Genomic DNA, 23,563 nt, shown 5'->3' on the forward strand with positions numbered 1-23,563 from the left:
TCTCGCTTCATCTTGAAAACTCATGCCAAGCGTGCAGTTTTTAAAGAACGCAATTCCTTTCAGTTTAACGTGATGCAGGGTCCTCCCTACTCATCTTCGTGCTGTCCTGGGAGGAGGTCTGGGGCTTCCAGGGGCCAGTCCAGGGCAGAGACAGGTGGGGAAGCTGGAATGGCGGGGGTGGAGTGGGGTGGTGGTGGGGTGGAGTGGGGGAGCCTGGGGGAGGGTGGGGCAGGGCAGGGGCCTCGGGGACTTTCCTCTGCCCTTCCCTTCCTTCCAAGACAATGGGCTACCAGCTGAGGGAGATAAGGGGCTGGATGGGGGCCCTGTGGAATCACAGCCTCTGGCAGCTGCCTGGAGGAGGGGAGCTTCCCCAAGGATGGCCCCCCCACAGCCTCCAGGGCCTCTGGTCCCCATTACTCTGCACCTTTGTGGAAGGGAGGCCCGAAGGCTGTGCCTGGTCGGTCACCAGAGCCCCCCTCCTGACTCAGGGACTCAGTCACTCAAGGACAACATCTTCCTTCCTCCCTCCCTCGCCCCCCGCGTCTATTTCTCTTTCTCTCTTTCTTCCAACACAAAGTGCACCTACCTTGAGTACAAGTATGTGTCTGTTGAGATGTGTCCAGCCGAGATGTCAGCCTGTGGAGCCCAGGATGGGCCTGTGGTGGGAGCGGGCCAGGTGCAGCTTGACGGAGTGTAGGTGGGCCAGATGGCTTAGTTTGGAGGGCAAGGAGAACCTAAAAATTTCTCAGTAACTTTTATATTGATTACATATTGAAATGATCATATTTGGGGCATACTCATGGGTTCAATAAGATATATTATTAAAATTGATTTCACTGGTTTATTTTTACCGTGTCAATGAGGCCGCTGGAACAGTTAAAGTTACGTCTGTGGCTGACACCGAACATTTCCAGCTCCTAGAAGCCCCCTGGAGCCCCACCTGGCCAGCACCTCCCCGACTAGCTTTGACTGTTCTTGAACTTCCTAAAAGGAGTCACCCAGCACGCGCTCCTTCCCATCTGTGGGGTCATCGTGGTGGTGGCGTTGCTGCGCCCTCATGGGGAATTTAACAAGCCAGACTCTGGACGGAGCACAGAGATGCTGTGGCCACCACGACAGCCGGGTCCTTACCTTGGAGCAGCCCACAAGTGGCGGGAATGATGCCGGGGTTCCCAGGGGCTGCAGAGGGAAAGGGGCACCTGAGCGAGGCCCACATCTGAACTGGACTGGGTTGAACTGTGACCCCCCCTCAAATTCATTTCCCGTTGGAACCTCAGAATGTGACCTTAGGATAGGAAATAGGATCTTGGCAGGTGTCATTATTTAGGGATCTCGGATGAGAGCCTGGGTTGGGGGCGGCCCCTCCATCCATTGGCTGGTGTCTTTATAAGAGAAAGGAGAGGGAGATTGGGACCCAGAGAGACGCCAGGAAGGAGGTCTTGTGAAGGCAGAGGAAGAGATGGGGTGATTTGGCCACAAGCCAAGGAACACCCGGGGCCACCAGAGCCTGAAAGAGGCAGGAAGGAGCCTTCCCTGGAGCCTCTGGAGGGAGCACGGCCCTGCCGACACCTTGACTTCCACCTCTGGACTCCAGAACTGTGGGAAAATAAATTCCTGTTGTTTTAAGCCAACTAGTTTGTGGTAATTTGTTATGGCAGCCCCAGGAAACCCATCTACGGAGACTTGGAGCACTCATCTGGGAACAGAGGGGAAACTGAGGCACTGGGGGCACGCGAGTGAGGTCTCCTCACAGAGCACAGGTTTGGGACCCCTCCCGGACTAGCTGGGCATCCCCGAGCAAGTCACTACACCTCTCTGAGCCCCACTGTCCTCCTTGAAGAGGCGCTGCTGAGAGTGGACGGAGACCCTCCTACCCAGGGCTGGGGGGCACCGCGGATGGTAGGGAGGCGCCTCCGTCCCTCTGCCCCCAGAGGTGCTCTGAGCCTGGCTCCTCAGTGACACTGATGCTGCAGGAATCAGCTCAACAGCGGCTCCACCATCACTGTGCGCAGACCCTGGGGTGCCCGGAGACACTGGCTTCTAAGGCTTTCCTGTTAGGGTTTGCCTTGCACAGGTTTTATAAAAAAAATCCATAACTAGGCCAGAGACAAGGCAAGGGACACTGCAGCCCGCTGGCCACTGCACGATGCCTGCCAGGGCCAGCCAGAGCTGCTGGGAGGGAACTGCCCCCTGCGGGCACTTCCCAGCCTCCTCACCCCGTCTTCCCCTCCGCTGCCTTCCTGCTGGTCACCGCCTGTGGGGTGAGGGCTAGAGGGCGGTGGGAGTCTGGGGACGGCAGCGGGGAGGCAGGAGGAACTGTGGGGTCCCAGCCAGTGTGATCTGAGCAGGCTTGTGACCCTCCCCCAGGTGCCTGTCTGGTCCTACTCATGCTGCCCCCTTCCAGCCCCTCAGACGGTGTCAAAGTTCTTCCCCCCAAAACAGAAACTGCTTTCTGAGCACATCCTCTGGGCCCTGTTTGGTCCTCGTGACCCTCGGGATGTGGGGCTCCGAGGCCCCCGCGCCCCAGCATGCTGACTCACCCTCTTGTACACGGCACCTCCTGCCCATCTCAGCCCCGGGGCCTGCTCCTCCCATCTGTCTTCCCCAGGTGTCAACAGGAGCACGCCACACTCCCACTGAAACCTTCCATGGCTCCCCAGCACTCCCAGGATAAACCCTGAGCACAGGCCTGCAGGCTCCGGCCTCTCCACCACCCTGTCTCCCCCCACCCCGCCCCCGTGCACCCCAGACCAAACCCCAGGTGGTCCCTGAACTCCTGCCCTGCAGGCTCCCGTGGACACATATCTTTTTCAGGACATTTCCCCACAGCCCTCTGAGGTGGGCAGTATGGTACCCATTTCACAGAGGACAACGCTGAGGCTCGAGAGAGAAAGGAAGACAGAGGATGAGCAAGGGCCTGCACCCCGGTGGCTGCAGCTGCCCACAGCCCTGCTCGGAGACCGCTGCCCCATCCGTGTGCCGACCTCTATTTCTTTGGCACCTTTGGTGAAAATCAAATGACTGGATAAGTCAATTGGGCTCAATCTTCTATTCCATCCACCTGCGTGTCGGTCCTGTTCCAGAACTTTGCCATCTTCCTTACTGCGGCGTCAGAGAAAGTCACAAGGTTAGGCAGCAGTAAGTTCTCTTTGTTTTATTTTTTCCCCCTCACTCAACCCCCGGCCACCACCATTCCACCTTCTGTCTCTCTGCGCGTGGCTCCTCCAGGGACCTCATATAAGCAGAATCCTACAGTATTTGTCCTTTCGTGTTCACTGAGCATACTGTCCTCAAGGTCCATTCCCGTTGTAGCAGGTCTCATAATTTCATTCCTTTTTAAGGCTAGATGACATTTCATTGTATGATGGACCACATTTCGTTTATCTACTCAGCTGTCAGTGGGACTTCCCTGGTGGTCCACTGGTTAAGACTCCACGCTTCCACTGCTGGGGGCACGAGTTGGATCCCTGGTCAGGGAACTAAGATCCCACAAGCCACTCAGCGTGGCCAAAAAACAAACAAAAAAAAGCTGTCAATGGTCACTTGGGTTCCTTCCACTTTCTGGCTACTGTGAATAAACAGTGCTGTGAACATGGGTGTGCAGGTACCTGTTCAGGTCCCTGCGTTCAGTTCTACGGCGCTTATACCCAGAAGTCGAATTGCTGGACCATATAGTCATTCTATGGGGTGTGGATTTGGGGAGAAGCACGTTGTCAGCTTGGCTAAGAGAAGTGAGGGAAGGTCTGCAGGAGGGCTCTGGGAAAGGTCTCTTCTATTTATAAAAACAGCCTTCCACAGAGAGCTGCTGGAGTTAGGGAGTCTGGAGTCTCTGAACTCGGATGAGAAAACAATCACATCCTGATCATCACTGACTGAGTTCAGCATTTCCCTCCTTTAGGATTGTGAACAGCAAACCCCAGAAGGGCCTGTGGCTTTGCCACCAACACTGTCATCGAGGGTTTCAGAACATAGTACCTCTATTGCAGAAATTTCAGAATGTCGTTTGGACTCAAGTAGTGGTAGTTCTTAAACCCACCACTAGGTATTATTTAATGTATTAAAAGAAAGTCCATATTAGCACATCACAAGTAAACAATAGGTTGACAATTTGAATGTAATTGGCTTCCTTTGTAATGCTACGTATTCTGTCTTATGCATTTAAAAACATGATACTGAGAAGGGGTTTGTCAAAAGCCTAGTTTCGATGATGCTGGGGAGATGTGATGTCTGGAACCCTGGTAGCCATTTTGTGACTCTGAGGGGCTCAGCCTGAGAGTAAAGCTGACTCAGTAAGGATGGTAGAGAGAGGAGTAGGGGAAGTTCCAGGGTCCTTTCCCAGCTATTATCAGAATTACCCAACCCAGGAAACTCCCCTCTTCAGGGCTTCTTATTTCTTGCCATAACTACTGGACTTGTTATTGATATTTATCCAGTTGAGTCAAGTTTCTTTCCCTCTTTCTTTTTTTTGGCCACCCTGCAAGGCTTGCAGGATCTCAGTTCCTCGACCAGGGACTGAACCTGGGCCACGGTAGTGAAAGCCCGGAAACTAACCACTAGGCCACCAGGGAACTCCCAATTTTTTTGGTTGGTTGTTTGTGTGGTTTTTTTCCGTGAAGATTTCATGACTGAAAGACAGTGTTTCCAAAGGGATCCATGAATGGCCTAGGGAGAGATGGGTGAGGACAGAATCCTGCTGGCCTGCATAGAGCCTTTGTGTGAATTAGAAAGAGGTGCTCCTCTGGGTGGCTAAAAAGTGCCCTGGCTGGGGGCTGTGGCTTTTGGCAAGAATAAAAGCCTCTTTTCCTCCAGGCTGACACAGCCCCCAAGCGGGGGCACAGGGCTTGTCTAAGTGGGCTTGAGTTGGCTCTCCCCCGACCCCAGCTGTACACGGAGGCCCTGGGAGGAGACCCCAGGTTGAGGAGAGCAGGTGGGCTCCATGGAGGGGCTGGACATGCATCGGGTGGGGTAGAGAGGGGCTGGCAGGACCCCTGAGTCAGGCACATAGTGAAAGGTTCCCCTTCCCCGTCTGAGCATTTGGAATTCCCCAGACAGCTGGCGCTCCCGAAATGCTATGCAGATTCGCCCCAGGTTCTTTCGGGGAAGCAGCCAGAGTGCTGGTCGGAGGCCATGTGCCCACTTGTGGAACTGTCGGGGTCTGGAGTCGGGGAGGGTCCCCGGGCCGCGGAGGATTGAGCCAAGAAAGGCCTGGGCAGCAGGGAAGGTGAGGGAGGGTCTTGTGTCCGGGCTGCACCACCCCTCCTGCCTCTGGGTCCCTCTGTCTTGCTTGGGGCTGCCTGGCTGCTGGGTGGGCCTCAGGGATGCACGTGTCAGGGGTTTGTTGCATGTTGCAGGGCCTGACGTGGGTGCTGCAGCTGTGGCACTGGAGTCGGGGGTGGGGAGACACAGCCCTGGCCGCCGGTGAGGGGGGAGGGCAAAAGAGGCAAGTCACCAACAACTGGCCGAGGCACTGGACGCTTGTTGTCACATCTGTCAACTCGTGGGATATCCCTCCGAGCTCCAAACTCTGCTCTGGCCACTAGGGGGGGGGGGGGGGGGGGGGGGGCGGCGCGGGCTGCCCAGGCTGCAGCAGAAGTGCCCGGACCTGCGCTTCTTACACGTAAGCGAAGCACAGTGAAGCAAAATGAAAGGTTCCTCGGTCACACCAGCCACGTTTCAAATGCTCCGCAGCCCCATGTGTGACCTGAGCCTCCCGTATTGGACAGAGCAGGTCCAGAACACTTCCATCACTGCATAAAGATGCCTGCCTTGACCCCTGGGACGCTCGGACCTGCGGGAACAGGGCCAGAGTTTCCCTCACACACACTGGGGGCCTCCCCAGAGGAGATGGGGGATGTTTGAGGTGGGTCTTTTGCACGAGCAGGGGTTTGCAGGTGGAGAACAGGGAGAGGAGGAGAGCGAGGCAGGAGAGATGGACAGAGGCTGGACCACCAAGGGCTCTGGGCACTGGGGAGCCTTGAGAGAGCTTTAAGCTGCGGGGCAGGCGGGGCCAGCTTTGCCGTGGAGGAAGCTGCCAGTATGCCCCAGTGGATGAGTTGGGGGTAATGGAGGAGGCGGGCGAGGCTGCCGTCCCTGTGGAGGTACTCGTCACTCTTTCTCCCCGCCCAGGCGTCAGAAGTCAATCAGAATAGCGCTCAGAGCCCGCTGGGTGGGGGAAGAGCGGGCACCGTGCTCCTCGCAGGTGACCGTGATGCCCCTGGACTTACGGGCGTTACGTAGCAAGGGTTCCGTGCGGGCTCGGGGAGGGTGGATGAACACACCATTTGACACACGGGGCCTGAGGCCTGAGGCCAGAGGCCGGCCTGTGCTGTGGAGGTTCACGGGCACCGGTAGAGGGGCGGGGGGACCCCGAAGGTCGGCCGCAGGCCCTGAGGAGCAGGAGTGGGGTGGCGGCCAGGTGGGGCTTAGCCGAGGCCTGGCACGGCCAGGGAATCGGCCCTGCTCCTGGCAAGGATGCCTTGGCAGGAGAGGGCTTCTGCCCAGGGTGCTAATGCCCTCTTAATTAGCCAGGCACTTGCCAAGGAACTGCCGCCACAGCCTCACTTCACAAAACACACTCGGGGCTCAGAGCTGGTCCAGCACCTGCCACACTGTCAGGTGGATGGCCAGGTGCGGCCTCTGAGCTGCCCGCTGAGGCCAATCCAGGCCTTCCCCTCGGGGCTTCCTGGTCCAGGACGACAGAAAAGAAATGCTTTGTAGGGACACGTTTTTGGTAACAGACACGGGGCAGGTCAGCCTCTGTACCTTTGCTCCAGCCAGCCTGGCTCTGCCCTGCTGAATTCCTATTCACCCAGCGTGGCCACCACTTCCTCCTGGGGGCCCTCCTGGACCTCACGGTTAACTCTGGGGTCTCCCCCACCGCCCAGGACAGCTCACTACGTGGGCCACGCCGTGGGCACCCACAGGTTTGGTTCCTGACTTAGAAGGGTTACAATTTAGGGGCAGGAGGGGGTGTCACAGATCTCTTGGCAAATCTGAGAAGAGCCACAGACTGGGCCCCTGAGAGCTGTATGTCCCTCCTAAAAGCTGGACCAGAGCCTCGCTGTTCTGTCCAGGCCACAGTTTCCCTACGTGTAACCTGGCGGCCCTGAACCCCTATTGGCAGAGATGTTTCTGGAGATGGGGTGACAGCTGGTCCTGCCCTCCTTGGCTCTGACCCGACAGTGCTGGGGTGTGGCCCGTGGCCCTGGAAGGCACAGCTGTCCATCGGTTACTCCCACTTAGGGCACTCGTGAGGGATGCGAGGGATGCAGGGATGCAGGCCGTACCAGGCTGCCTCGAGGGGCCACAGGGGCAGAACAACAAAGACACCATTCACAGGCTCTGGGCCCCGAGGCCGGTCATCTATGGGGGCTGGGCCGTTGACATCTGTGCATCTGCAACGTGGATGGCCGTTCTGGCCTCTTACACATGCCTGGGACACACTTACCTCCTTTTGAGAGAAGGGAAAGTGAGGCTCAGAGAAGACGGGGAGCCCCCTGTTCACGGCTCTAAGTGATGCTGGCGGGAAACTCCCAGGATGTCACATCCTGTCCTTTTGCAGACGAGGAACTGAAGCTTCGAGGGGCCTCAAACCCTGGTCCCTGGACAACAGTCAAGACCAAGTGCAGGGCCCATGCCCTGAAAGCCGGCAGCCCTGGTCAGGTGTGACAGGAGGTTTCTAGCGTTGAGATCCTGGCAGGCAAAAGACAGGGTGTGAGACTGCAAAGCTGGTATGAAGGGGGAGCCCCAGCAGGGAGTGGGAGGTGCTGGAGGCGGGGCGGGGGGCGATGGGAGACAGTCTAAGGCTTGACTTTGTCACTCCTAGCTGCGTGACTTGCTTACGTGCTTTTTTCCCCCAAGATTGATTGATGTTTTTTAAGTTGGGGTAAAGTTCACACAACATAAAAATTTAAAGCACACAATCCTGTGGCATTTAGTACATACATTCACAATGTTGTGCAATCACCACCTCTACTTAGTTCTCTTTTTTTTTTAATTTTTAAAGTTTTTTGGTTGTGCTGCACAGCATGTCGGATCTTAGCTCCCCGACCAGGGATCGAACCCTCGCCCCGTGCAGTGGAAGCGTGGAGTCTTAGCCACTGGACCGCCGGGGAAGTCCCTCTACTTAGTTCCGAAACACTGTCGTCCCCCCCCGCCCCCCAAAGGAACTCCGTCCCCATTAAGCAGCCGCTCCCCGTTCCCCGGGCCCCGGCCCCTGCAGGCACCAATCTCCTTTCTGTTTGGTTGTGTTTCTTCCGCCGCTCAGGCTCCTTCTCCTCATTCGTGAAGTGGGCATGACACCCGGTTGTCGGAAAGTTAAAGCATATAAAGCCCTCGGCACAGTGCCTGCAGCGCCTGTGATTGTGAGTCGTTTAATGCCCGCCTCCCAACTGGAGCCCAGCACCAGTGACCCCAGGAGCGGTGGGAGCTGGGGCCCGGATCTCGGCGGCTGGGAGAAGTGGGGCTTGGGAAGATTTCCTCGAGGAGGAGCCATGGGGAGCCCGAGGTGCCGGAGACCCTGGGCAGCGCAGCTTTGCCCCAGCCCAGGTGAGAGGGCTCAGCTCCGGGACAGGCACAGGTCAGGGCCCAGCTAGTCCAGGCAGGCATCTGCCCCTGGGATCAAGCCTGGAACGTCAGGTCAATGTGACAGCCTAGTAGGAATCTGATGACCTTCCACATGCCAGAGAGAATGGGGTGGAAACAGCCCTGGGGATGGAGGGGGCGGGGGGCATTCACTGGGCCAAGTCGTCATGGGATGTAAGTAAGATGCAGAGCAAAAAAAAAAAAAAAAAAAAAAGCCAAATTAACAAAACCCTCAGAAATAAAGCTAGGCACTTCTCTATCTAAATGTCTATCAATATCTCCTATCTATCATCTATCATCTACCTATCACCTCTCCATCTCTACCTACATAATACATTCCTGAATAAAGGTACAGAGAGGGCTGGCAGGATGAGGTCCAAACACAACGAAACAGCACACACAGGAGACAGGACTAAGGCACAGGCGAAGATGCAGGGTCAGAATGTCAGGGTTCATTATTGTTATGAACATGTTCAGGCAGACATAAAAAAACACAGTATGTTGTCTCTTCTCGTGCCGTCACTGCTGGCACAATCATTACATCCTATCTATTCCCCACCACAACTATCTTTTTTTGGGGGAAGGGAGGACTGGGGTATTTTATTTTTTATTTTTAGTGTCCTTGTCCAAAACTTTTTATCATGGAAATGTCCAAACATTTATTAAAGTAGAGAGACTCGGGAATTCCCTGGCGGTCCCGTTGTTAGGACTCCGCACTTTCACTGCCAAGGGCCCGGGTGTGATCCCTGGTCAGGGCCACGAGGCATGGCCAAAAAATAAAAATAGAGAGACTCACGGAATGCAACCCCATGTGCCCACCACCCTGTCTGGAATGGTTTAAGGCAAAACCCAGGCATCATGTCATTTCATAGGGAGTTCTTTTTCATGGCTTGAGGGAACTTAGTTCCCTGACCAGGGATCAAACCCGGGCCCTCAGCAGTGAAAGTGCCAAGTCCTGACCACTGGCCCGCCAGGGAGGTTCCTTTAGGGAGTGTTTCTGACAGGTAAAGACATTTGCTTGTTGCTTTTACAAACACTGTGCCGTTTTTATACCTACCTCTGTGTTGTCCATGAGGAACTCTGCATGTATTATTATTTCCATTTGACAGGTGAGGAAACTGAGGGTGAAGTAACCTGTCAAAGGTCCCATGGCAAGTGTGTGTCAGAGCCGGGAGCCAAGTCAAGGCCTCCTGACTCCAGCTTCTGCTCCTTGGCTTTTGTGCTGGGATGCATCCCAGGATGTCATTTCAGGAAGCCCCTGACCATCAGTGGTGGGTGGGCACAGGGAATTCTCCAAGCCTGCTGGACGGGGGAGGAGTCTGAGTCTTTGTGGCTCAGAATCCTCACTCGGGGAACTGGGTTCAGGGCTAGCTGAGCAGCCCTTCCTGGTGGCCTCATTTTCCTGCCCAGACCAGGCAGGAGGGCGCCCGGCGGCCAGCCTGGGAGCGGCTCAGGCCTGGCCCCAGCCAAGCACCTCCGTTCTCCCCGTGCCATGCCCTTGTTCCGGGCAGCTCAGGTGGCGCCTGGGTTCCCGTGGGGCCCAGGGACACAGCGTCCGTGTTCCTGTCCTTCCCCAGAGGGACCCAAGGTGGAGCCTGCAGACAGGACCATGTGACTGCACTGGACACAGAAGTGCCCAGTGTAACTGAGACTCGGGGAATGGAAGAGGCGGGAACATGGGTGCAGAGCAGGGAAGGAGTTTTGAAATTGCTGTTTTGCCAAACTGACCTAAGATTTTGTTCCTATATTGGCTTTCCGGCAATAATTAATCATCATAATAATTTAAAAAAAAACTGAGATGCTTCCCTCTGCCCTCATCCAAAGATCTATGCTCATGAGACTCAGCCATCTGGTAGTTTTCCCTGTACACAGGAGACCCCTCTTTCCCAGCAGCTGCTGTGAGCCAGGGCTCCCTCACCCCCCCAATCTCCTCCCAAGCTAGAACAAGGCAAATACGTATCACCCATATTGGCTTTGGACAGAGGACAGAGTGAGCTCCCCATCACCAGAGGCATTCAAGCCAAGACTGGACAGCCTTAATTTTTTAGATGGTGCCTGCTGGGTAAAGAGAAACATGAACACATGTTGGTTTGTGGTTGAGGGCATCCCTCTTGGGAGGAGGTTCTGGCCAAAGCAGGGCATCAATAGCAACAACCCAAGTGTCCATCCACATGGCAGCAGTTAAATAAATGGCACATTCATGCAGTGGAACATTACACAGCTGTGAAAGAGAACAAGGAAGGCACTCAGGTACTGAAGCAGAGACTGGGTTCAGATGCAAGTAAGAAAGCAGGATTGAAAATACTGTTTAAAGATGTAGGGATTTACACGAATACAGATGCAGGTTTGCTTGTCTTTGAAGTTCATGGAAAGGGAGACAATCTAACAGCAGGCATGGAGGTAGTGGGTGGGAATGGGGGGAGGGGGAGGACAAAAGCCTTTTTAGGGTTTGGGAGATTTGAACCATGTGAATATATTGTCTGTTCAGAAAAAAATTAAATATACTAATTTAGCTCCACGCCTATTGAAACGAACCTCAGCTCTTCATATACTCACCCCTACACCACCCCTTGCCCCCAGTCTCAGGACTAACCTGATTTTCCCCAACACTTCAGGCTCTATGTTGTTCACTCGACCTGGACTGCCCTCATCTGTAGGGAAATCCAAGGTCCCCTTTCTATGTGCCCTCCCCCACACTGCTCCATTTGATTTTAATTTATTCAGCAAACCGGCACAAGGCTCACGCTCCTGGCCGACTGATCCTAAAGCTTTGTACTTCACCATTGCTCTGACTACGGGACTAGGGTCCTGGGGATTCCTGGTGACCCTGGGGGCTGGACGGAGTCTGGCCCATCCCCAGGACAGTTCCCAGGACCAGCTGGCATTTATGAGCACTGACCACGTGCCAGGCACTGTTTTTTAGGTGCCTGATGTGTGGAGTCACCAACTTGTCTCCATTTGCCCAAGACCTTCCTGGTTTGAAAACCGAATGCCACGTCCCGGGAGCCCCCTCAGTCCCGTTCACAGCGCCTTCTGTCCTCTCAGCTTCTCTCCTGGGGCAGGTGCTATCATTATGCCCTTTTTAGAGATGGGAAAACCACGAACCAGGGATGTGCATTTGAGTCCAGGAAGCCCGATGCAGGAACCCTGGCTGCCACCATACCCAGCCGGGCTCACCAGTCTTTCTGCCAAAAGCATCACCTGGGAAGGCCTGGACCCGCTCCCACTCCTGGCCTGACTGAGAGGCAGGAGCCCCCAACCCCAGCCTCCTTCCTGGCCTCCATGCTGCTAAGTTGTAGGAGGGGGACTCGCTCGGGTCAGAATGGGGAGCTGCAGAGCCAGGAGGGAGATGCCATCCAGCCCCCATCCCAGCAGGCACGTCTCAGCAGACTCCAGTCCTGCTGCCAGCATGGACCCCGCCCCCAACCTTCAGTTATTCAGCTCCCTCTCCTCTGAGCCTTGGTAGTTGGCCAGAGGGTTGGGGTCTCCCTTACTAGGGCTTTCTGGGGACTGGAATGGGTTCTGAGGGTGGCCAGGGACCGTGTCTGCTGAGCTCCATGCCCTCAGGGACTCTCAGACAACCCTGAGATGGGGGATTTGAATTTCTTCTACAAAAGGTGAAACAGGCTCAGAGAGGTTTAAGTGACTTGCCTACAGTCACACAGCCAGCGAGACCCTGGGTTTCAAGTCTATTAGATGACCTCAAAAAGAGACACTTGATTTCTCATCTCTCCAGAGGTGAGCTTTGTGGGAGGGGATGCTGTGGGCAGTGCCTGCCTGGGGCTCAAGGACCTGCCAGTAAACCCATTTGACCCAAATGATGGGAAAGTAACACAAAATTACCCTGAAAGATAAAAATCCCTGGAGGAGGTTGCCTGGGGGGAGCCACAGGCACAGACCAACCAGCCCAGGAGCTAGTTCAGTGCCCTCTGCCTTTGGCCTCGAGACCTTGTGGGCAGCCTGTGGTCATGCTGGCATTCCAGGGGCCTGCTTGGCATGTGGGGAATGTCCCAGCAAAAGTCTTGGCCTTTGGAGATGCTCAGAAAAGGGAAGTGTTCCTCTACAGGGGCAGGGGTGGGCATCTGTAGGGAATATCCACGTTGACGGAGGAGGATGGAGAGCTGAGGTCCTAAAGGAGGGCTGTAGCCAGCGTCGCCCCTTCCTGTGTGCCAGGCTCTGCGTCCAATGCAGTGGGGACCTGGGGGTGGGTATCAAGTGGGAGGCACGCTGGCCCCTGGGTTCCACCCCTCGGGGCTGTACTGCCTGAGCCGGAGCTCGTCTCTGACCTGCTCAGTAAAAGGGCACGCTGCTCACTCTATGCCTGGAGAACCTCACCAGAACCCTGTGGCTTCTGCATCCTCAGAGTGGACACACTGCCACTTGTCTCAGCCACTACCACGGAGACCTATTTGGGCCAGCCCGGCTGGGTGCCTGGGCCACAGGGAAGGGTCTGGGTGGCTTTCAGGGCAGTGTCCTGGGAGGGAAGCCTCGGGGAACCCCAGCCCCCGCTCTGGAGGCTGCAAGGCCTGGGTTGGGTGAGTTGGGGTCTGCAGGCCCCTCCCCAGCTCCTGGCCTGCCCCCCACTCTTCCGCCCACAGGCCCTTGGAGGGTCCCCTCTCAGCTCCTTCAAGGCTCTGCTCTAAAGCCACCTCCTCTGAGGAGCCTCCAGGCCGCTCCGCCCTAGTACTGATGTGCTCTGTGGTCTTGCGGTCTCTATCACAACCTCAAACCTGGCTCGGCCTTCCTCCCGGCTGGGCTTGGGGTGCGGGGCCTCCGAGGGGTCCCGTGCTCTGGGTGAGTCCTCAGGCTGCGGTGCTGCGAGGGCGAGGGCTTGGCATTGGCGGGGAGGGGGCGGCGGCCCGAAGAGGGGGGACTGCAGAGGCCGGCCGAGCAGGGAACGCGGCGAGCCCAGCCCCCACCCGCGCCCCTCCGGGACCCTGCGCGACTCAGCTCGCTCCCCGGGCCCCGGTGCCCCCTCCTCGGCCAGCCCCGGGGCGGGGCGGGGGCGGGACCTCGCGACGCTGACGTCACCCTGCCTATAAAGAGGCTCGGGCGCCACGGGCCGGCTTTGTAAAGCGCTGCTGAGGGTGAGCGCACGGCCGCGGCAACTGAACAAAGGAGCAGGGCGCCGCCGCTGGGACCCGCCACCGACCTCCCGGGCCGCGCCGGCCTCCCGCCCGCCGCCACCATGACCGCCAACGGCACGGCCGAGGCCCTGCAGATCCAGTTCGGTCTCATTAACTGCAGCAACAAGTACCTGACGGCCGAGACGTTCGGGTTCAAGGTGAATGCGTCGGCCAGCAGCCTGAAGAAGAAGCAGATCTGGACGCTGGAACAGCCGCCCGACGAGGCGGGCAGCGCAGCCGTGTGCCTGCGCAGCCACCTGGGCCGCTACCTGGCGGCGGACAAGGATGGCAACGTGACCTGCGAACACGAGGTGCCCAGTGCCGACTGCCGCTTTCTCATCGTGGCGCACGACGACGGCCGCTGGTCACTGCAGTCTGAGGCGCACCGGCGCTACTTTGGCGGCACCGAGGACCGCCTGTCGTGCTTCGCTCAGACCGTGTCGCCGGCCGAGAAGTGGAGTGTGCACATCGCCATGCACCCCCAGGTCACCATCTACAGCCTGGCCCGCAAGCGCTACGCGCACCTGAGCGCGCGGCCGGCCGACGAGATCGCAGTGGACCGCGACGTGCCCTGGGGCGTCGACTCGCTCATCACGCTGGCCTTCCAGGACCAGCGCTACAGCTTGCAGACGGCCGACCACCGCTTCCTGCGCCACGACGGGCGCCTAGTGGCGCACCCCGAGCCCGCCACCGGCTACACGCTCGAGTTCCGCTCCGGCAAGGTGGCCTTCCGCGACTGCGAAGGCCGCTACCTGGCGCCGTCGGGGCCCAGCGGCACGCTCAAGGCGGGCAAGGCCACCAAGGTGGGCAAGGACGAGCTCTTCGCCCTGGAACAGAGCTGCGCCCAGGTCGTGCTGCAGGCGGCCAACGAGAGGAACGTGTCCACGCGCCAGGGTGAGTGGGGACGCCGTCCCCCGCCTCTCTGGGCCATGCACAAAGCGAACCCCACCCCAGTCCCCGCAGCCTCCCGCCCTTTCTCGCCCGCGGCGCCGCTGCAATCCTGAGCGACGCCCGGTGCGCCCCCGCTGGGCGCGCGGGCCACCCCACCCCGCCGCGGGACCTGCGCTCCGATCCCCAGGAAAGGGCGAGGGGTGGGGCTTTGCCCATCCTTGGGTGCCGCTGCATAACCCCCACTCCGCCTTGAGGTTGGGGCTCCTAGGCCGCGATTAGACGCCGCCCCTTGTGCCACCCTCCGAACCCTCGGCCTGATCTGGGTCCTCCCTACGCGCGCAGATCCCTCCCTCGCATCCGTGGGCCTAGCCCGTGGGGAGGGGACGCCCCTCGCCTGTTTCCTCGTGCCCCTCCCCCCGGCAGTGGGCCTTTGGCTCCAGGGCGGAGACTAGGGGTCGCAACAGGCGCGGGGCGCGCCCCCGCTCCATGAAGGCCGCCTTTCGCGGGCGGGATGGGGGTAGCCTTTGATCTCCGCAGGGTGCGCTTCCACCTCCCCTCCCTCCGGGCCTTTCTCCACCTCCGCTGGCTGCTGGGAGGGGTTGGCCTCTGCTGGAGGGGGGTGCCCAGAGTGTCTGCCCTTCCCCCCCCAGCCCCTCCTCCCGCTTCCGCCCCGCGCTCGAGGCCGCGGCCTTTGTGAGCAGGGGGGCGGGCTCGTCGATAAGGCCCTCCCTCGCCCCCTTTGTCCTGCTCCGTCTCTGCAGATGGGAAAACCAGATGCGGCCGGGCGGGGGAAGGAATCGACTTTCTGCGGGTTCCCCCCTGCTGAGGACCCCCCGCGCCGCCCCTAGGCCCAGTGCCCCGTCCGAAGCCGCCCCAGAAGGTGGCCTCTCTGCTCGCGCCCCAGCCCCCGGACAGCGTGGCGTGGATGGCGCTCCGCCAGGCACCCCGCCCCGCGCGCGTCTCCTGGCCGGTACCCTCTGCTCTGCGGGAGCCAGAGAGCGGTCTCAGCCTGAGCCCGGAGACCCCAGCCCGGCACCGTCGGGAAGCCCCCCCTACCCTCGGTTGAACCCACCCCCAAGACTCCCGCCTGGAACAACTGGCTGCAACTCGATGCGTCCTCTCCCGGGGCCTCCCGCTGGCCTGGCGATTTCCTACTGGCCTGCGCGCCAGAAGTGAACCCTCCTCTTTCCCTTCTTAGATTCTCCCCGTAGGCGGCTTCTCTTCCTTCTGGCGCCCTCGCCCCTCCTTTGGGGGAACCTGTGGGTGTCTGGCTCCCCAGCCGGGAAGTTGGACCCCAGCCTCTGGAGACAGCTGGATGGGAGCCCAGTCATTGCCCAGCCCCCTCCCCCCCACCTTCCTTCTGACGGCCACCCTCCTGACCCGGCTCTGCCAAGGAGGTTGCAGCCCGGTGGCAGTTTCCTACCCGAGTGTGCTGATTGAAGTGGGTGGTATTTCCTCCATCCTGCAGATGGGCAGGTTTAGGCCCAGAGAGGAGCAGCCATGTGCCCAAGATCACACAGCAAGTAAGCAGCATGAAGAACTGGGTTTGACTCCAGAACGAGCTCTTATCTGGACCCCCTGATGCCTCCCAGCCTCTGGGGCACAGGTCCTCCCCTTTCCAGTCTCACACAGTACGAGGTGGGGCAGGACTCCCCACCTATTCAGCAAACACTGAGCCCCTATCAAGTGAGGCATGCTGAGGCCTGAGTGGTGAGCACATGGGCATCTCCTGGATCCTTCCCTGCTGGGCCCAATGTTCTCGTTGGGACATGAGGAACATCCCAGAGGTGTCAAGCAAAGGTCTGGGGGTCCAGGAAGTACATGAGGGTCCCAGATTAGATGGGGGAGGTCCCTTTCTGAGGAGGACACTTGACCTGACCTGAGGATGAATAGAAGGTAGCATGTATCAGGTGTGTGGAACAGTGTTGCAGGTACAGGGAACAGCTTGTGCAAAGGCCCCGATGCGGGAAGGAGCAGAAAGCCCAGGGTGGCTGAACAGAAGCTTGTGAGGTTGGTAGATGGGACTGGAACAGCCGGCAGGGCCACAGGACCTAGGTTGGGTGCTCATCAATGCAGGCATGCTCCATGCTTGCTGGGCTGCATCTAGCACCTGCCCTGGGGAAGGTGTGGCAGGAATGCGTGGCCCTGGCCCTAGCCCTTGGCGCCAGAAAAGAGCAGAGAGATCCTGGGGGTGTTTCTGGCAGGCACTGGTGAGCCTGGGCAGGTGCCCTCTCCTTTCTAGTAAAGCTCGTTGGTGGCATCATGGTGTGATTCAAGCTGATGGGGCAGGAGGAGACGGAAATTGCACCAGGAGAGCTGCTGGCTCATCTGTGCGTTTAAAGGGAAGGGAGATTTGGGAGCAAAGATTGGAGCTACATTGGCCTCAGATTTTGGGGTCCTCATCTCGTTCTGATGTTGGCTGACCTCGGGTCTTCTTTGTGGGGTGGAGGATGACCAGAGGACCTGGAGCCGGCATGGGCTTGGGGGGGTGTGTCTGCAGAGGCCATTTTGGACAGGCCTGCGTGGCAAGGAGGCTTCAGCTGTGCTTCCGACACATGTTGGGAAGCACCAGCCAGGAAGGAGGAGCATCCTGGGTTTAGCTGGCTGGGGGAAGTGAATCATCCCCGTAGGCCTGCACAGGCCGGGCCTGGCGGGGGTGGGGTGCTCCCTGCTGAAGCTGCAGCCTGCTCTCTGGCCTCAGTTTCCCCATTTGTAAAGGGCTCGCCCAGGGCTGCCCTGGGCACATTCTTTCCAGCCAGACTGTATTTCTGGGAGGAGGCCATCACGGCCTACATTAGAGGCAGGGTCGGCCACAGGGAGTGGGGGTCCCAAGAGCTGATGTGACCAGGCAGATGGCACGTGTCTACCCCAGGTCCTGGGAAATGCTGTAGCTGTGACCACACAGGTGGGGACGTGGCTTGGGCAGGGATGGAGGATGGCAGGGCCACTGAGTGAGCAGTACTCATGCTACTTTGGAGCCTCACCTGCCCTGGGCTCCAGCCAGACCCTGGGCAGAGCCTCACCACATTTCCCACCTGGTCTCACAGCCTCTTTGCATCTGGCCAGCTGTGCCCTGGGGACTCCATGCTCAGGAAGTGCCCAGTCCCAGCCGCTCAAAGGTGAGGCTGGCTGGCTGAGAAAGGGCTGGTCAAGCTGGGCTTTGCAGGATGTGTAAGAGTTCTCCTGATGAGGCAGGGCATTTCAGGCCCAGGGAACAGCTTGTGTAAGGACGGAGTAGGGATTTAAAGTGGTCAGGTAGTGGCAAGAGCTGACTGGGAAGAGGGGAGGTGAGGTGAGGCCACAGATGCTTCTGGGCCCCCTCCCTTAAACTGAGTGGGGGTGGTGGAGAGTGCCTGATTTGAACAAGCCAGGGGAATATATGGACTGCTAAGGCTGAGGGGGATGGGGATCATGAAGTGTGTTGTCAGGGAGGGGGTGCTCCCTCCAAGCCCCTGTACAGGATGGCTCAGAGGCTCGAGATGGGGAGAGCCACGATGTGGGGGGACACGCCGGGGCCCGGTGTCTCAGTTGTGCTCTCTGGAGCGGGTCGGGGGGATGTGCCCATGGGCTCTGTTGAGCCCCCGCATCTCCTGCCTCCTCAGGGCTCCTGTGGGCCTGTGACTCAGGTTTTTTGTGGTGCTGTTGATGAAAAGAAAAATCCCGAAGAAAACCCTGTTCCCATAGTAACCGAGCTCTAATTAGAGACTCCAAGGCCCCACTCCAAGTGGGGCCTTTCCCATCTGGGCAGGGCCTTGGAGCCAGGAGTTACCCCACTGGAATGGGGAGGGGATACTCTTCCCACCCCTTCCTATCGCGGGCGGAAGACCTGGTGTCTACTTGGCACTGGGCTGCTAAATCCTTTCCATCTCAGACCGGGCCCTTTTGACAGGCAGAGAGGGAAACTGAGGCTGCGTGGGGGGAGGCACTCAAGGGCACCTGGCCCCGGCTTTGCATACCTTGCGGGCTGGCCTAGGCCTGTTTATCAAACCAGTTCCAGGACTGGACACACCCAGGCGGTACGGGTCTGAGTGGCTTAGCAGGTGGTGGTGGTCGTGTGGCCCTGAGGAGGTACCCGCTGCTGCAGAGCCTCCCTTTGTTCCTGGAAATAACTCTGTGGAATTGCTGGGAGGAGTCAAGCCCAGGGCTGTCCTCGGGAGCGCAGGGCTGGCTAAGCTCTCAGGAACCAAAGCCTCATTGAAAAGGACCCCCTGCACTTGCTGTGTTTGTCCTCGGGCAGGCTGGCGAGCGCCTTGTTCGCTGGCAAGCCTCTGTTATGTCAGGTAGGCTGGTCAGTGCTAGAGGCCTGACTGCCACTCGGGGCCCTTCCCTGCCCCCTTTGCCCCTCTTTCTGGGGAGCCCTGTCTGTCTTTTCTGCTGCTGAGGTGTGCCCGGTGGGGCTCCTCCTCATCTGTTCTTTCCTTCCCGTCAGCCGGCCTGCCACGTGTTGGGCAGGTGGTACCATGTGGCTGGGCAGGCTGGCGGTGGCAGCTCTGCAGCAGCAGGTGGGGCAGGCCTGCTGGGCGAGGTCTGAGCAGGGATGGAGCCCAGCCCCACATTGTGCTCCTGGTGTGGCCTTGAGGATGGTCATCCTCTGGGTGGCTCGGGCACCCAGAAGGCCCGGCCCCTGCTGATCCTCGCCCCGTGCTTCACTGGGGCGTGATGGGGGATCGAGCTCACTTCTACCCCCGGGGCCTCAGTAGTCAGCAGATCCCTGACACTGTGGCTAAGGGGACCCAGGGGGCCTGGAGGGTCAAGCCCAAGCGTTGTGAGGGTCTGCTTCAGAGTGACCCGTGGAGGCCACATCCACCAGTCCACAGAGGGGAGGGAGGGTTGGGGGAGAGGGCGTGGCAGGAGGCCTGAGTTTGCCCATCTCTCCTCCCGAGAGCCCTGGACCCCTAGCTTTCTCTCTGGGTGACCTTGGGCAAGGGCACCACCTCTCTGCCTCATTCTCCTTTGTTGATGGGGTGGCGCTGACATGGGACACGAGACCCGGTTAGCATGGGGCTGACACCTTTCAGGCCCTCTGGGTGGTGGCTGGAGAACTAAGAATGGGTCCTGGGGGAGGGCCTGGGGGTGCTCAGACCCCAGGCTCTGCCACCCGCCAGCCTCTGCCACCCGCCAGCCTCTGCCACCCGCCAGCCTCATCTCATCTAAAAGGACACCTGCCGCCCGCCACTGATCCCGGCTTCATAAAGGCCTCAAGGCCCAACTCACCCTGCTGCTGAGGCCCTTAGGCTCCATGGCGCTTGGGGATGTGAACTTGTTGGGACCAAAGATCCCACTTCAGGTTTTATCTGGAGGAGTCCATACGGATGTGCAAAACGACATGGTTGCAGCTTGTGGGAGCAAGACCCCGGAAGCCACCCCCTTCACAGACGACTTAGGGACATGGAAACGTGTAAAGGTGTTAGGCAGATCATTTGCAAATTGAGGTCTGTAGCATGCATGCACTTGAAGGTCAAGAAAATGCATATGTGAGCGCACGGGGAAAAAGCTAGGAGTGTGTGGTCGCCCGCCATTCACGGTGGCGTTCTGGGGGTGTGGTGGGCATGGGGGTGTGTGTGAATTCGCTTTTATGAGTTTTCTAAATTCCCTGAAGGGAACGTGTGCTATGACTCTCTTGACACGTACACAGAAGCAGGAAGGATATCATGAACTACTACCATATACCGACTCCCCCAGCTGCAATATTCTGCCACACTAGCTCCCTGTCCCTTTATTCATTGCTTCTGGTTGTACTTAATGCAAATCCCTGACATCAGGGCATTTCATCTCAAAATGTTTGTGTGTATCTCTAAAAAACAAGGCCATTTTCTTACTTAATGACAACATGATTAACAATAATTAATCCATGCTCTCTAATCCTGGACCACGTTGAGAGTCTCCCAGTTGGTTCTACAATATCTTTTTTTTTTTTTTTAACAATATCTTTTTGCATTTGGTTTGTTGGAAGGTATTACTTCTGTAATCAGAGAATGTGATGTGTAAATGGACCTAGCTGGCCTTGGCCCTTGACTTGTCCTGCCTGGGATCCTGGGTTCCGCCCTCTGACGTGAAGGCCGAGGGGTCTGAGCCGCACTGTGGGGTCTCAGCAGCCCCCTGCTGTGTTGGTGTGTGCGGGCAGGGCTGAGGGTCAGCCAGCACTGGGGGGGCGTGGGGGTCCCTGTACTAGCTGGAGGCTCTCCCAGCAGGTATGGACCTGTCGGCCAATCAGGACGAAGAGACCGACCAAGAGACTTTCCAGCTGGAGATCGACCGCGACACCAAAAAGTGCGCCTTCCGCACCCACTCGGGCAAGTACTGGATGCTGACGGCCACCGGGGGTGTGCAGTCCACTGCCTCCACCAAGTGAGTGCCCCGCTGCCCGCCTGTCACTGCCCGCGCTCGCCCAGGCTGGCCTTCCTGTGGGGCGGCCTCGCCTGACCCTGTCCCGCCACCCCCAGGGATGCCAGCTGCTACTTTGACATTGAGTGGCGTGATCGGAGGATCATACTGCGCGCGTCCAATGGCAAGTTTGTGACGGCCAAGAAGAACGGCCAGCTGGCTGCCTCGGTGGAGACAGCAGGTAGCCACCTGGGGGCGTACCTCAAGCCCTTGTTCCCTGGAGGGTCTAACTGTATGCCATGGTCACTTACGAACCCCACCCGAAGCCTGCCCTGTGCTGGGCATCCTCCCAAACTGGCACCACCCTGCCTCACCCTAGGGCTGGCATGCTGTGTGACCCCAGACTCCCGCTCTCCCTCTCTGAGCCACACCCTGGGTGTCCACGCCCAACCCCACGAGGCTCACTTCTTCTCCACCTCCTGGGACAGGGGACTCGGAGGTCTTCCTCATGAAGCTGATCAACCGCCCCATCATCGTGTTCCGTGGGGAGCACGGCTTCATCGGCTGCCGCAAGGTCACAGGCACCCTGGACGCCAACCGCTCCAACTACGACGTCTTCCAGCTGGAGTTCAGAGACGGCGCCTACAACATCAAAGGCAGGTTCTCCTGTGGGCAGTGCCGGGTGGGGCCCTCTGGGCTCAGGGGGCCAATGTTGGACACAGAGAGCAAACCCCTGCCCCACTTGAGCCTGGCTTTGGGGCTCGGCTTGGCCACCCTGTGATGTGGCCTGGGCCAGGCCCCGTCTGGACACCAGAGGCTCTAGGCTGGGGGGGTAGCCCCTTCCCCTCTTGTCTGTACAGGAGGGAGGTGTCCGGCCCACCCCAGATAGAGCTAGAGAGGGAGACGGGATTCTGGAAAGGCTGGGCGGGGGAGGGGTCACACACGAGTTATGGGACCAAAATTCTGGTGGGAGGCGGGGGAAGGGACTCCAGTCCAGCATGGGCCCGAGGCTTGGGTGGATGTAACAGACCCCACCCCCATTCTGGAAGCTGTGACTGGAGGGTGGGGAGCAGAGCCCAGGCAGGGCCTGACGGGGCCTCCCCTTGCCCCTGCTCCAGACTCCACAGGCAAGTACTGGATGGTGGGCAACGACTCCTCCGTCACCAGCAGCAGCGACAGCCCTGTGGACTTCTTCTTCGAGTTCTGTGACTACAACAAGGTGGCCATCAAGGTGGGCGGGCACTACCTGAAGGGGGACCACGCGGGGGTCCTAAAAGCCTGCGCTGACACTATCGACCCCACCACGCTGTGGGAGTACTAGGGCCCCGCCGCCGGCATCTCCCTCCCCACCCTGCCCAACCTGCCCTGCTAACTCTCTTCTCCAGGTGGGCTCTGCTGTGGGTGGCGAGCCCCTTGCCTTTCAAACTGGAAACCCAGAGCAAATGGTGCCCTCACCTGTTGTCCCACGTGGCCACCCCTGGGCAGGTCAGAGGCTGTGACCTGGTCCTTGGAGGGATTTCACATCCCTCTGCTCTCTCTTCTCTGCCCTGGGCGAGGCTGGAACTTCTTTCTTCTGACCTCAGACAACTCTGAGCCTTATTTCCCCGAAGAGGCCGAGGAGGAGTGGGGGGCTGGGAGGCCTTCCCGAGCTCAGCTCCTGGGAGTGGCGGGGTGTAACTGGAATCTCCTGTCCCCTCCTGAACCTCCCCCTCCCCCATTTCCCGGGAGCCAAGCTCTTGCCCCAGGCCTGTTGGGGGCCCCCCCGGGGCGCCATCCCTGTGTTGTCAGGAGGACAGCTGGTGGACAGGACGGGGCTGGCTCCAGGCCCCTGTGAGTGGAGCAGGCTTGGTTTGGCGGGTGCCCGGGCCTGGCCGCTGCACACACATCCTGCTGTGGTCCGGGGGTCCTGCTCCTGTCTCTTTTCTTTCACTCTGGCCTGACTGGAAGCAGAAAATGACCAAATCAGTAACTTTTTTTTTTCATTGAAATGTTATTGCTGGAGGAGCCCCAGGCAAGCCTGGTTGTAGCCATGGGTGGTCTTCAAGGGGTCTTGATGGGGGGGTAGTCTTGAGACAGCATCTCCGGGCCTCAGTGCCCTCCGCCCACTAGTGGTGGGGTAGGTGGGGTGCCTCCCTGAATCCAGAACCTGCCTCCACCTTCCCAGGGGGCTCTCACCGGCCCCTTCCCTCCCATGTGCCTGGGCCCCAGGCCTGTGTCCCCACCTGGTGGTGCTGGGCCCTTCACCGCCTCAGCCAGGGCCCCTGGTGTGATCGGTGCTCCTCTTCTGACTGGACTCCCGGGTCTCGGCAGGATGAAGCTGGGCGTCGCCCTCAGCCGGGAGCCCCGTGGAAGCCCCCTGGTCCCTGGCTCCTAGCCCCGCCCCTGCCAGTTCCCTTCCCCTCTGGTTAGTGTCCACCATGCATCTCACTCTGGGTGTCTTGGTCTTTTATTTTTTGTAAGTGTCATTTGTATAACTCTAAATGCCCATGATAGTAGCTTCAGACTGGAAAGAGCAAAATAAAGTTAACGCAAGTCTGCACCCCTGGGGTTGGTGTGTGTGTGTGTTGGGGGTGAAGGCAGGTGGCAGGGGTGGGCCTGGGAACCCTCCTGCTGCAGGTTTCCGGGTTAGAGGTCAGGCC

General features: G+C 58.9%; 1 protein-coding gene and 1 long non-coding RNA gene across 2 annotated transcripts; one reads left to right on the forward strand and one right to left on the reverse strand.

The window, feature by feature from the left end:
* Positions 1-255: 255 nt before the first annotated feature.
* On the reverse strand, positions 256-13,948 carry LOC113630394 (uncharacterized). Its single transcript, XR_003436951.1, has 4 exons — positions 13,841-13,948; positions 7,448-7,692; positions 2,985-3,102; positions 256-1,179 (listed from the first exon to the last, which is right to left on the reverse strand). It is a non-coding gene; the product is annotated as an uncharacterized LOC113630394 (long non-coding RNA).
* On the forward strand, positions 13,648-23,468 carry FSCN1 (fascin actin-bundling protein 1). The gene is made up of 5 exons (XM_027125698.1): positions 13,648-14,603; positions 20,792-20,948; positions 21,044-21,165; positions 21,413-21,580; positions 22,043-23,468. Exons 1-5 carry the CDS (start codon positions 13,772-13,774, stop codon positions 22,243-22,245), a joined length of 1,482 nt encoding a protein of 493 aa, XP_026981499.1. The 5' UTR covers positions 13,648-13,771; the 3' UTR covers positions 22,246-23,468.
* The last annotated feature ends 95 nt before the right edge of the window (positions 23,469-23,563 follow it).

This window comes from Aethalodelphis obliquidens, unplaced genomic scaffold (assembly GCF_003676395.1).
Source record: "Aethalodelphis obliquidens isolate GAN/ISIS:26980383/991018 unplaced genomic scaffold, ASM367639v1 scaffold30, whole genome shotgun sequence".
Classification (NCBI taxonomy): Eukaryota; Metazoa; Chordata; class Mammalia; order Artiodactyla; family Delphinidae; genus Aethalodelphis; species Aethalodelphis obliquidens.